The sequence below is a fragment of the Heterodontus francisci genome, chromosome 2, assembly GCF_036365525.1.
Source record: "Heterodontus francisci isolate sHetFra1 chromosome 2, sHetFra1.hap1, whole genome shotgun sequence".
NCBI classification, from domain to species: domain Eukaryota; kingdom Metazoa; phylum Chordata; class Chondrichthyes; order Heterodontiformes; family Heterodontidae; genus Heterodontus; species Heterodontus francisci.
In genome coordinates, this window is record NC_090372.1 from 52332241 (window position 1) to 52345656 (window position 13416).

The 13416-nt window shown below is 43.8% G+C and overlaps 1 protein-coding gene across 1 annotated transcript in view; it reads left to right on the plus strand.

Annotated features, from left to right (window-relative positions):
- elovl2 (ELOVL fatty acid elongase 2) overlaps positions 1 to 13416 on the plus strand; it is a 288551-nt gene that overhangs the window by 248192 nt on the left and 26943 nt on the right. The window contains exons 5-6 of the mRNA XM_068058357.1: positions 1152 to 1323; positions 7253 to 7377. Coding sequence (XP_067914458.1) covers positions 1152 to 1323; positions 7253 to 7377 — 297 coding nt within the window. The remainder of the gene's footprint in view (positions 1 to 1151; positions 1324 to 7252; positions 7378 to 13416) is intronic.

Genomic DNA, 13416 nt, shown 5'->3' on the forward strand with positions numbered 1-13416 from the left:
TAAGGTACTGCGTACAGTTCTGGTTGCCGCATTATAGGAAGGATGTGATCGCTCTAGAGAGGATACAGAAGAGATTTATGAGGATGTTGCCAAGAATGGAGATTTGTAGCTTTAAGGAAGGATTGCATAGGCTGGATTTGTTTTCTTTGGGACAGGAGGCTGAGGGGAGATTTAATTGAGGTGTATGAAATTATGAGGGGCCGTGATAGAGTGGATAGGAAGAACCTATTTCCATTACCAGAGAGATCAATAACAAGGAGGCATAGATTTAAAGTAATCGATGGAAGGATTAGAGGTGCTTTGAGGAATAGTCTTTTCACCCAGACGGTGGTAGAGATCTCGAACTCGCTGCTTGAAAGGGTGGCAGAAGCAGAAATCGTCATCACATTTAAGAAACACTTATGCACCTGAGGTGCCATAACCTATAGGGCTATGGACCAAGGGTTGGATAACTTTTATCAACCGAAACAAATATTATGGGCTGTAGGGCTTCTTTCTGTGCTGTAAATTTTCCTATGTTTCCATGTCTCTTGACACTAATTGACCCTTATTGTTAGTGTCCAGGACTGCACCCAATCAGGTCTCTCAATGTCAACAGCATTCAGTCTTTGCACCAAAACATTTTAAAAAGCAATAAAAATGGACTTAAAAACACACAAACAGGTTGTAGATGAGCATGATTTATGTTTGTAATGGTTTGATCATTAAAAGGTAGTCTGTCAGTGAAATCTGTTCTTTCACACTGGGAGTTTTATTTATTTCCAATGTGTCCATGGTCTGGAATGCAGTGCCTGAAAGGGTGAAAGAAGCAGATTCAATGTTAAATTTATAAAGGAAGTAAATATATACTTAAAAATGAAAAATTTGCAGAACTATGGGGAAATAACAGCTGAGAGGGACTAATTGTATATTTCTTTCAAAGACAGAATGAATGGTTTCTATGATTCTATGATATTTGGTTTCCCTATGATTCTAATTTGAACTGACTCTTTGCACTGACTTTTATTTATTGCTATGGTTAACAAACTGGCAATAGCATGTGGAAAAATTGACTATATCACACCTCAGCAAAATGAAATGTTGTTCAGATAATCACTGCAATGTGTATTTTGGTGCAGATGGTGCTAAGTATGTTCATATTCATTTTACAGGTAGCTAAGGTGCTGTGGTGGTACTACATTTCTAAAGCTATTGAATTTATGGACACAATATTTTTTGTCTTACGGAAAAAGAACACTCAAATTACATTTCTTCATGTATATCACCATGCAACAATGTTCAACATCTGGTGGTGCGTTCTTAACTGGATACCTTGTGGTCAAAGTAAGTTGTATTACCGGTGGGCAGAACTATGTTAATGAACAAAAAAGGGATTTGGCGGGAATAACACATGAATGGTACAAATTTGCATGTAGCGATATTTCAGCATAAATCAATTACACATGTGTAGCCACTTACACCATATACAGATAATTTCCATGAAATTCCAGCCACATTGTGTTTGGTTCTGGTCGCCTTACCTGGTGAGTAACATTGAGACTTCGAAAAAAATTCAGAGTGAGTCAACAAGAATGATATTCAGCATCAAACACATTAGTTACTGAGATGAGCTGAAAAGGTTGGTTCTATTCACTTTAGAAATGCATAGACTGTGGGACGAGCTGGTGGAGGATTTTAAAATAATGAAGGGTCTATATTGTGTTTATACTGATGGATTATTTCAATTAGATAAATTAGGGAGGAGCAGGGGGCATGCGGTTATACAACAGCAGAACTAGGTTGCATGCCAAGAGGTTCTTCTTTACACAGCAGATAGCAGTAGACCTATAGAACTAGTTGTCAGCTTGTGCACTGAGTGCTGATTCACTGCATATTGTCAAAAGAGAGCTGGATCACTTCCTGACTGGAGCAGAGATCATGGCATGGAAAAGACAGGTAGAATACTAAGTAATGTAAAATCAAAAATGAGGCCTCCTCTACAGTTTAGATTGCCCAATGGGTTTGGGCAAGGAATTCTCCAGATTGTTTTCTATCAGAAATTGATATTTGAATATTTTTAATCTGGTCTTTTGCCTCTCCCAGGAGATTGCATGACTGCTGGTGGGTGGGGGCTGGCTGTTAGTCATGATGCTTCAGATATTATGAATGTGAGGGGCAGACTTGATGAAGTAGTTGGTCACCTCACCTAATCCCAGCATTCCCCACCCACACCCACTTTTTGACTGTCCGTAAGCCTCAGTAATAACCCCTTTAAGTTATCCCAACCAGCTGAGTCTCTCCAAGACCCTACTTTTACTTTCTTTTTCTCTTCCTCAGCAGCCATATCCAACCTTATAGATATTGCCTTCCATATTGCTGATTAAAGGTGAGTGATAGACATTTGAGAACATTAGTAAAGGCACATATTCAAGAGGCATCTTGACAAATATATGAATAGGATGGGAATAGAGGGATACGGTCCCCGGAAGTGGAGAAGGTTATAGTTTAGACAGGCATCAAGATCGGCGCAGGCTTGGAGGGCCGAATGGCCTGTTCCTGTGCTGTACTGTTCTTTGTTCTTTGAGTCTGCGGGTCGCAGCACACAGTTTTAGAATGATTTTTTTTAGTTTTACATTTTTGTGACGCTTGTAAACATTTTAAACTAGGGCAATGATCGGTGTACTGGTAATATTGGTTATAGAGCAGAGGAACAAAGGCTGAGCTAAAGTGGAAAAAATAAGACCTTTCATCAGGTAACAGACCTGAAACGTTAACTCTGTTTCTCTCTCCACAGATGCTGCCAGACCTGCTAAGTATTTCCAGCACTTCCTGCTTTTATTTCAGATTTCCAGCATCCGCAGTATTTTCCTTTTATTTACCCTAACGTCCTGTCTTGTCGGTCTTCCAACCAGTACAACTGCTGGAGCTAATCTGACCAACCTCCTTTCTGTTCTGCTCACCCTACCAACCACTATACCCTTGAACTCTGCCAGTGATCAATCACCGTCCCTCTCCAAATTTCCCCCCAGAATGTCCATTCACTCGTAAACAAGGCCGTTGCTATTCACAACCTTATTGTGCATGATTGCTTTGATATCCTGGTTTTGACATACTTGGATGACAAATGGAGCCATATTGCCCTTTACTGAAGCTTCCCTGACTGACTGCCTGAAGTCCAAGAGGTGCAGACTTGAGTGAAGCTGGTAGAAACTGGTTTTGCCATTCATTACCAGATCTGGCTAGACCACATTAAAACTATTGGGCCTGAGCCTCCTTTGCCAAAAACACTGAATGCTCCAGAAACCCCTGGCTTCTTTCCTTCACTACCAATTGCCTGCTTAAACTCTTCACTCGTGCTCCTTCCACCCTCTTCTCCACAACAAATGCAGGAGATCAAGGACATCTTTGAACTAAGGTTGAAACCATTCATTCTACTGCCTCTGCTGCTTCCCCCTTTCCCACCAAGCCAAACCTTCTAACAGTTTCTTCCCTGACCTGATCCAGAAGGTCTTCTCACTTCAGGTACTGTCCATCTTCTTCCTAAAGCACTGCATCTCTAGGTTGCTGAGGGAAGTAAGGGTGGAAATATCAGAGGGCTTTTCCATAATATTTCATTCCTCCTTGGATATGGTAGTGGTTCTAGAGGATTGGAGGGTTATAAATGTTATACCCTGTTCAAAAAAAGAGAGAGGGATAAACTATAAGCCAGTCAACTTAATGTCAGTTGTGCGGAAACTTCTAGAGATGATAATCCACGACTATATGAATTGGAAAATCATGGATTAATAAGTAACACATAAATGACAAACATGGATTTGTTAAAGGCAATTTGTGTTTGACACCCTTGATTGAGTTTTTTGCTGAAATAATGGACAGGATTATGAAGATAGTGCAGCTATTGTGTATATGGACTTCCAAAGGCGTTCGATATAGTGTCACATAATAGACTTGTTAGCAAAATTGAAGCCCATAAGATTAATAGGCAGTGGCAATATGGATATGAAATTGCCTAAGAGACAGAAAGCAGAGTACTAGTGAAGAGTTGTTTTTCAGACTGGAGGGAAGCATGTAGTGGTGTCCCCAGGGATCAGTATTAGGACCGTGACACGTTTTGATATATAATATATATATTAATAACCTGAACTTGGGCATACAGGGCATAATTTAAAAGTTTGCAATTGACACAAAACTTAGAATTGCGGTAAACATTTTAGTTGCAGCCTTCTGCAGGACATAGACCATTGAAATTGGCAGTCACATAGTAGATCAAATTTTATGCAGAGAACTGTGACGTGATGTATTTTGGAAGGAAGAATGTGGAATGGCAATATAAACTAAATTTTAATGCGGTTGTAGGAAAATAGAGAACAAATACAGACCTTTGAAGACGCAGGTTAAGTTTAAAAAGCTATTATAAAAGCTTGGTTTTATAAAGACAGGCATAGAGTACAAAAGCAAGGAAGTTATTCTAAACCTTTATAAATCACTGGTTAGGCCTCATCTGGTGTATTACACCCAATTCTGGGCATTACACTTTTGGAAAAGCCTTGGAGAGGGTACAGAGGAAATTTACCAGAATGACACCAGGGGTCAGGGACTTCAATTATGTGCAGATACTAGAGTAGCTGGGATTGTTCTCTTTAGAGCAGTGAAGATTAAGAGGAGATTTAATAGCAGTATTCAAAATTATAACAAAGGCACAGATTAATCATGGATAGTCAGCATGGATTTGTTAAGGGAAGGTCATGTCTTACTAACTTAATTGTGTTTTTTGAGGAAATAACAAGAAGGAATGATGAGGGAAGTGCAATGGATGTGGTCTACATGGATTTTAGTAAGGCATTTGACAATGTCCCGCATGGCAGACTGGTCAGTAAAATGAAAGCCCATGGGATACAAGGGAATGTGACAGGTTGGATCCAAAATTGGTTCAGGCCCAGGAAGCAAAGGGTAGTGGTCGATGGATGTTTTTGTGATTGGAAAGCTGTTTCCAGTGGTGCTCAACAGGGCTCAGTGTTGGGTCCCTTGTTGTTAGTGGTATATATTAATGATTTGGACTTAAATGTGGGAGGCATGATTGGGAAATTTGCTGATGATACAAAAATTGGCCATGTAATTGATAGTGAAGAGGATATCCGTAGACTCCAGAAAGATATCAATGGTTTGGTTGAGTGGGCGGAAAAGTGGCAAATGGAATTCAATTCCAATAAGTGTGTGGTAATGCATTTGGGAGCACAAATAAAGCGAGGGGATACACAATAAATGGGAGGATATTGAGAGGGGGAGAAGAAATTTGGAGTGCATGTCCACAGGTCCCTGAAGGTGGCGGGACAGGTAGACAAAGTGGTGAAGAAGGCATATGGAATGCTTTCCTTTATTGGCCGAGGTATAGAATTCAAAAGCAGGGATGTAATGCTGGAACTGTATAAAACACTGGTTAGGCCACAGTTAGAGTGTTGCGTACAGTTCTGGTCACATAATTGCTCTGGAGAGAGTACAGAGCAGATTTACAAGAATGTTGCCAGGGCTTGAAAGTTGCAGCTGTGAGGAAAGATTGGATCAGTTAGAGTTGTTTTCCTTAGAACAGAGGAGGCTGAGGGGTGACTTAATAGAGGTGTACAAAATTATGAGGGGCCTAGATAGAATAGACAGGAAGGATCTGTTTCCCCTAGCAGAGAGGTCAATTACCAGGGGGCACTGATTTGAGGTGATTGGTAGAAGGATTAGAGGGGACATGAGGAAAGACTTTTTCACCCAGAGGGTGGTGGGTGTCTGGAATTCACTGCCAGGAATGGTGGTGGAGGCAGAAACCCTCAATTCTTTTAAAAGGTACCTGGACATGCACCTGAAGTGCTGTAATCGGCAAGGCTATGGATCAGGTTCTGGAAAGTGGGATTAGATTAGGCGGCTAGTTTCTTCAGCCGGCATGGACACAATGTGTCCTTCTGTGCTGTAATTTTTCTATGGTTCTAAGAGTGAATAAGGAGAAACTGGCTAGATCTTTGTTCTGCCCTTGGAGGTGGGTACGGAAGTGGGGGGGATCAAAATGGCAGGGAGCGCTGTTCCAGGCACTACCCGGAACCCCTGCCATTTTGTCCAGGGCAGGGAAGGCCGAGAATGGCCACCCTGCCCCTGGTCAATTGAGGACATTCAGTGGCCACTTAAGGTCCTCTTCCCACCTCCACGTCAATTTTGTAGAAGGCAGAGGAGTCTGCTGCCATGGGAAGATACCGCCAGGTAAAGTTGGCAGCCTCATGCGATTCAGGGCCCCTGGAGACCCCCCCCCCCCCTAGCGGTGATCACTGCCCACCCTGGAAGATCCCCCCCACCCCGTCACTAAGGGCTACCTGAATGGCCCCGGCGACCCTGACCGCACTCATCTTTTCCAGGGTCTTCTCTCTCTTCGGTGCTCGAGGGCATCCTGCAGTACTGGCAGTGGCCACTGCTCCCACTGGCACTGCCAGTACTGCAGAACTACTGGCCCTCTGATTGTCCAGCAGGTCTGGAGGTGGGAGCTCATACCTTAAAGGGACGGCATTTCCAACGGTAGGCAGTTAACTGCCTGCCTGCTGCGAAATAGCTTCGGGGAGGTCTGACAGAGGGCTGAGGCAGGGTCACCCCCCTGCCTTCCGGCCCACCGCCAGAACCCCTGTCACCATAATAAAATGCAGCCCACTGTTTCTCCTAACCAGAGGGCACATATTGGCAAAAGAAGCGGAGTGGAGATGAGGATTTTTTGTTTTAAACACAGCATGCTGATGTGATCTGGAATGCACTGCCTGAAAGGGTGGTGAGGCAAATTTAATAGTATCGAAAGAGACTTGATATACTTGAAAAGGAAGCATTTGTAGGACTATGCAGAGGTACCAGGGGAGTGGAACTAATTGTATAGCTCTTACAAAAAAACAGCACAGGCACGATGGGCTGAATGACCTTCTTGTGCGCTGTATGATTCTGTGATCCTACCCCATCATTGGTGGATGTATCTTCAACTGCCAAACCCTACACTCAAACTCTCTCCATCTCCCTCTTCTTTAAGGGCCTCCTTAAAACTCACCACTTTGAACAAGCTTTTGGTTACCTTTCTATTATTTCATCCGTTAGCTTGATGTCTGTTTGGTTTCCTGTGAAGTACTTGGGACTTTTTTTTGTTAAAGGCACTATGTAATGCAGGATGTTAAGTTACAAAGTTGACATTGTGCTTAAGCTGTTCAAAACAGCATAAGTGTACTTGGAGATAGTTTTTTTTACCTCTCACTTTGTTTCATTACAGGTTTCTTTGGTCCAACATTGAACAGTTTTATCCATGTATTAATGTACTCATATTATGGCTTGTCCACTATTCCATCCATGCAACCTTATCTTTGGTGGAAGAGATACCTTACTCAGGCACAGCTGGTAAGAAAGGACTTGCACTTATATAGCGCCTTTCACAACCCAAAGCACTTTCATAGCCAGTGAATTACATTTAAACTGTGGTCACTGTTGTAATGTAAGAATACACGGCAGGCATTTTGCACGCAGCAAGGTTCTACAAACAGCAAGGACCAATTGAACTGTTTTAGTGGTGTAGGTTGAGTGATAAATGTTGACCTGAACACCAGGAAAATTCCCCTACTTTTCAAATAGTGTCATGGGATCATTTATGCCCACATGAGAGGGCAGTCAGGACCTCAGTTTAAGTATCATCCATAAACCAGCACCTGTGACAATCCAACACACTCTCACTACTGCATTGGTGTGTCAACCGAGATTGAGGGCTGGATTTTGTGGAGGAGGCGGGACTCCCAGCACTGGGCTGAAAAGGCGGGGAAGCCCTGCCTAGGCCTTTTCGCGCCCCCCCAAGCGCGATCCTTCGTTGCACTGGCGCCGGGACCTCCGTCGATTTAAAGACGGGGATCCCAACTCCAAGAGCTGCTGGCCAATTTACAGGGACAGCAGCTCAGCAGTATTGGCAGCAGCCTGTGCTGCGGAGGTCTGGGACCCAGGCCCAGCACGGGAAGCCTAACCTCAGGTAAGTGAGGTGGGGTTGCTGGGGCCAGGCCGGAAGGCCCCGGCAAGGGGTGGGTGGGGGATGGTTGAAAATTCCAGGAAGAGGGGGGTCCAGGGGGTTAAGTGGTAATTGGCCGGGGCCCTCCTTGAGCCACAGATTGTCCATGGAGGAGCGACCCCGTCCCCAAAGCCCACAGGGAGGACTCCTCGTCTTACAAGGCACCCTCCCCACATGGTGGATGAACCGGATCTGGTTAGATCCCAGCGGCGCCAGGAAGAGGCTCTTAAGCAGCCATTAATAGGCCACTTAAGGGCCTCAAATGGCCTCTGGGTGGGATAGCCGCATCGGCCTATCCCACCCTGGGAAAATCACTTGGTGATGGGGCGGCAAAGAGCCCTCTTTACCCTGTCCCCGCCACCACCCGTCATGATTTTATGGGCCCCCCCACCTCAGGGGGCCCCATAAAATCCAGCCCTATGTAATCATCTCTGGAGTAGGGTTTGAACCACTGGCTCAAAGGTAAAAGTGTTACCACTGGGTTCAGGTTGGTACCCTAAAACAAAATGCTTAGATACTTTATAGCCTATTTTTCATGTACTTATAGAGTCATAGAGTCGTACAGCATAGAAACAGGCCCTTCGGCCCACCGTGTCCATGCCGACAATAATGCCTATCTATACTAATCCCACCTGCCTGCATTAATTCCATATCCCTCTATGCCTTGCTCATTCAAGTACCTGTCCAGATGCCTCTTAAATGTTGCTCCTCTTCCTGCCTCCACCACCTCCTCTGGCAGCTCATTCCAGATACCCACTATTCTTTGTGTGAAAAATTTACCCCTTTGATCCCCTTTAAACCTCCTCCCTCTCTCCTTAAATCTATGCCCTCTAGTTTTAGTCACCCCTACCATGGGAAACAGACTCTGGCTATCTACCCTATCTATGCCTCTCATAATTTTATATACCTCTATCATGTCCCCTCTCAGCCTCCTTCGCTCCAGGGAAAACAGACCCAGCCTATCCAATCTCTCTTTATAACTCAAGCCCTCCAAACCAGGCAACATCCTTTGTGAATATTTTCTGCACCCTCTCTAGCTTAATCACATCTGCCACCCTGTTGTAATCCTCACTCACATCTGCTCAGCCAATATTGCTGACTCAAGTTTAAGTAGCTAGATATTAATATAAAAGGTGACAGAAATGAATTTCATTTATAAATTATTGAGAAGTTCAAGAGTGCAAAAGGTTGCAAGACCAGAGTTTTTGTACTTTTGGACAATTTGTCACTCAAACACAATTATGTGGGAATTTTCACCAAATGAATACACCTATGATCCTACACTTTAAATTACATAAAATAGTAAGATACTAACTAAGGTATTCTACTAAAGTAAATAAATATGAAATGTTCTCCGTAACTCATTATTGTACTCACTCTCTGGGCTGGATTTTAAGGAGCCTTTTATGTCAGGATCCGTGGCAGGCAGGGCCTGAAGATGGCCCCGGATAGGCCCGCCATGGACCTCGGCGCCAGCAGGGCCCAGCCCGATCCTCCCAGCAGCATTAAAGCACCATGGCATCCTCCCCACTGCTGGGTGATGGGATCACAATTTTAATATTCAAATCAATTAAATTAATTAATTTAAATATACTTAAATCGCCTCTTGATGGCCTGCTGCGATCTTCGGCCTAGCAGCCGGCACTCCTGCACCTTTGGATCTCTGTCCAGGGAAACGAGGTGCAACACTGGTGGGGAGGTGGGAGGAGGTGAGTTTATCAGTGTGCAGAGTGGTGGGGGGGGTGTTAAATTAACGTTATCGATGTAGGGGATGGTGGGAAGGGTTGTAGTTTAAACTTTGTGCAGTTTAGGTGGGGAAAGGTCAGATGGTAAAGGTAAGTTTTTTTTTTGGGAGGGTGGGAGGGCAAATAATGAATTTTTTATGTAGGGGTGAGAGAGGGGCAAAATAAATGTATTCATTTAATTTTATTCCATCTATCTTAATTTAAATAAGCTGGTAGGGCTGACAGCCCTTTAAAAAGGGCGTCAGCGCCTGTGCACAGATCCGGGGGTGGGGGGTGGGCGGAGGGCAGAGGACAACCCACCCCGGCTATTTAAATGAGCCGTTGTGCTTCAGATCATGGCATCTGTTTGGCATGCGGCCCGCCCGTTTTTGAAACTCACCACCGATATAAAATCCAGCCCTTTGTACGTCACTGAGACATTTTAGAGTGCCACTATAGAACTAGTAGTAGAGTATTGAAAGCTGTCCTCAGAACACTGAGACCAGCACAGTTGTATCTGTAACCATCACCAAGTTATATATCAACTTGGGTTGGCTTTAGTAGTGACAAAAAAAAGCTCAGTTGTACAAACTGATTGATGCATTTTCTCAGAGTACTGAAAATTGAGGTGCCTTTTGCTGGCATCTCGGTCTGAAGTGAGGTTTGTGTCCTTCACATTAAATTTGGTCACTTTAACTCATTTTTCTTTGTTAATCTGTGCATTCTGAAACTTGCTTAGAGGCCTTTCAACTTTTTGGAGCGTGCTGATACATTGCAATTTACTTTGCACTGGCACAATAAATCTTGAAATTGATACTTTTTGATTAGTTACTACGTGATATAATCGGGGCAGGTATATGAATACAAATAGACACGATTCAATGTGAGTTTATTCTGAGAATGATTTAGCATCCTGCAGGGTCAAATGTATGGATTAAATATTATAATTTGATGGAATTAGAACTACACATTAGAAATTCAGGTACAGAGGTCAGTCTGCCTACATGACTTTTCCAGACAATATTTTACTTTTCAGATTAATGGTCAGAAAATCCATGTTGGACACATTGATAACTGACTTTCTGATATACACTTCTCTTGACCCCTCCACTATGTTGTCAGACTTCTTGTCTGACGTCCATTCCTTGATGTATTGAAATTTCCTCCAATCAAACATTGGGAGACTGAAGTCACTGGTGCAAAATTGCCCTGTGAAGCTTCTGTTTTGCGGGTGCCAGAGCCCCTTAAGCGTCAAGAAAGGCATTCGTGGAGTGCGTGCATACTTTCAACAGGAAGTGCACTGGCACCATCTTCATGAAGGTGCTTTGTTATGGCACGGCCGCTCAAAACAAAGGCCCCAAGCAAAATATATGATCCTGATTGCGGTGGGAGCAACGCACTGTCAACTCAGTCCCGTCACTCCACAGGTCGCATAACATATATCTTTAAGCTTTCCCAAATCAAAGAATGCCGCAACCTAATTGAACAATCTAGTAACCGCTGAATGAGGTGAACCAAACCAGGTATCTTTAGATGTTAACAAATTAACTGTTTATTAGAAAAACTAAAAAAAACCTTAAACACTAAGATAAACCAATATTTAAAAATAGGAACAACAGTAAAGTCCCTGCAGATTTACGCTCTCTGACAAACAGTCCTCTGATTCAAAGTCCACTTGCAATCTTCCAGGGTCCGATGAGGAAAGGAAAACAGTTCTTCATCGATAGGCCATTCAGTAATTCAGTTCAATATTTGAAGCTTCAAACTCTTCTTTTCAGCGATGACCACAGCAGATCAGCAATTCGCAACCACTTTCAAAAGAATCAATCTGGCTTAAAAGTTTAAATTGACTGAGAGATCTCCCCTATTTCCTTCAGTACATGCTGGCAGAACAGTCTGTGTCTCAAAGCCAGGTTTTTCAAAAGTCAAATGCAACATTTTATGTCCTGTTCTCTGTCTCTGAATGGTTGTATCCAGGGCAACCAAGATGCACTTTCACTTGGTAGCTTCTGAGGCTTGCTGCCTTAAAGAAGTACTGATCTCTTACAGCCTTAAAGGCACACCGCATATTTCCCAAAAAAAAGAAACAACAGGATCATGACAGCTTGCACCATGCACACCTAACATCCACTGACAGTTTGCACAGTTCACAGATTGTGACATTGGATCAGCGTGCAATGCTGATTTGCTGCCAGCCCTGCCATTTTGGAGCTCCATGCTCCAGCCAACACACTTTCTTAACCTTGCACATCTAAATACAATAAACTACATTAAAAAGTCCCCACCAGCACTATTTAAAGGGATCATCAACTACTTAAAAGTTAGTTGCTTTTTTTTTCTTCTGGCTGTTGCAACAATTCTATGCATATTGGGTGATTTCTATTAGTTAAAGTTACAGTATTCTACAGGGAATGGTGCAGGAGTGTTTTTTTGCTCACCTAAAGGTTTCTGCACAGACCAGTTGTTCCCAGACTTGGATGCAATAGTTGGCATTGAGCATGACTGGAAAAATGAGCAGAGGCATGCAGAGCAGGACAAGCTACTAGATGAGGGGGGGGGGGGGGGGTGTGGGTGGTGGAGAAGTTCTCAGGAGATGGCCATATCCAAAGAGAGTGTTTAGGGAGCAATTCATGTACCTGAGTATCAGCAATGCTTGAGATGTCCGCACTTCACTAAAGAGGTTGTGACTGAAATCTGCCAACTCGTGCAACCACAACTACAATCTCAGACCAGGCCAAGAACCCATATTGCTGGTGAATGTGAAGGTGACTGTGACTCCGAACCTTTATGCATCTGGTTCCTTCCAAGCTGCTGCTGGATATATAAGCAAGATCTCTCAGTGTGCAGTGCACTGCTGCATAAGGAAGGCCACTGAGGCGCTCTCTGCAAAGAGCCACAGGTTCATATCATTCCCTTTTTCCAGAGATAAGCAAGCAAAGCAAGAACAAGGGTTGGCAAAGATTGCAGGCTTCCCCATGGTGCAGGGTGCACTGCATGCACATTGCTTAGTCTGTGCTTCTTGCCTGCCTGGTACCTGAATTACAAGGACTTCCACTCCCTCATTGTGCAGCTGGTGTGTGACCACAGGCAACTCATCATGCGGGTCAGTGCCCAGTATCCTGGCAATAATCATGATGCGTTCATTCTGCAGCAGTCCTCTGTGCCAGCTATATTTCAACTACCACAGAAAACCAAAGGGTGGCTATTGGGCGACAAGAGTTATCCACTGACAACATGACTGCCAACCCACTTACACGTGCAGGCATACAAGAGTCATGCTACCGTAAGAAATCTTATATAGCAGAGTATTGACATCATTAATCATTGATTCCACTGCCTGGTCCACACTGGAGGTGCCCTCTAGTACTCAGCTGAGCAGGTCTCAAGATTTGTCATGGTATTCTGTATGCTATACATACTTGCCATCATGAGGAAACAGCCCTTGCCACCAACTGTCAGGTGAGAAGCTGAGGAGCAGGAGAAGAGAAGGTAGAAGAGAAGGAAGTGGAAGGGAGACTGCAACCTCGAGAGCCTCTTTCTGCTCAGATTCTATGTGAACAAGTAATGTGCAATACGAATAATATGAACCCACCATCCATCCACCAACAATCCCAAACTCTTTAGCTTTCCTCTGTCACTGACCATCCCATCATCCTCTTTTCC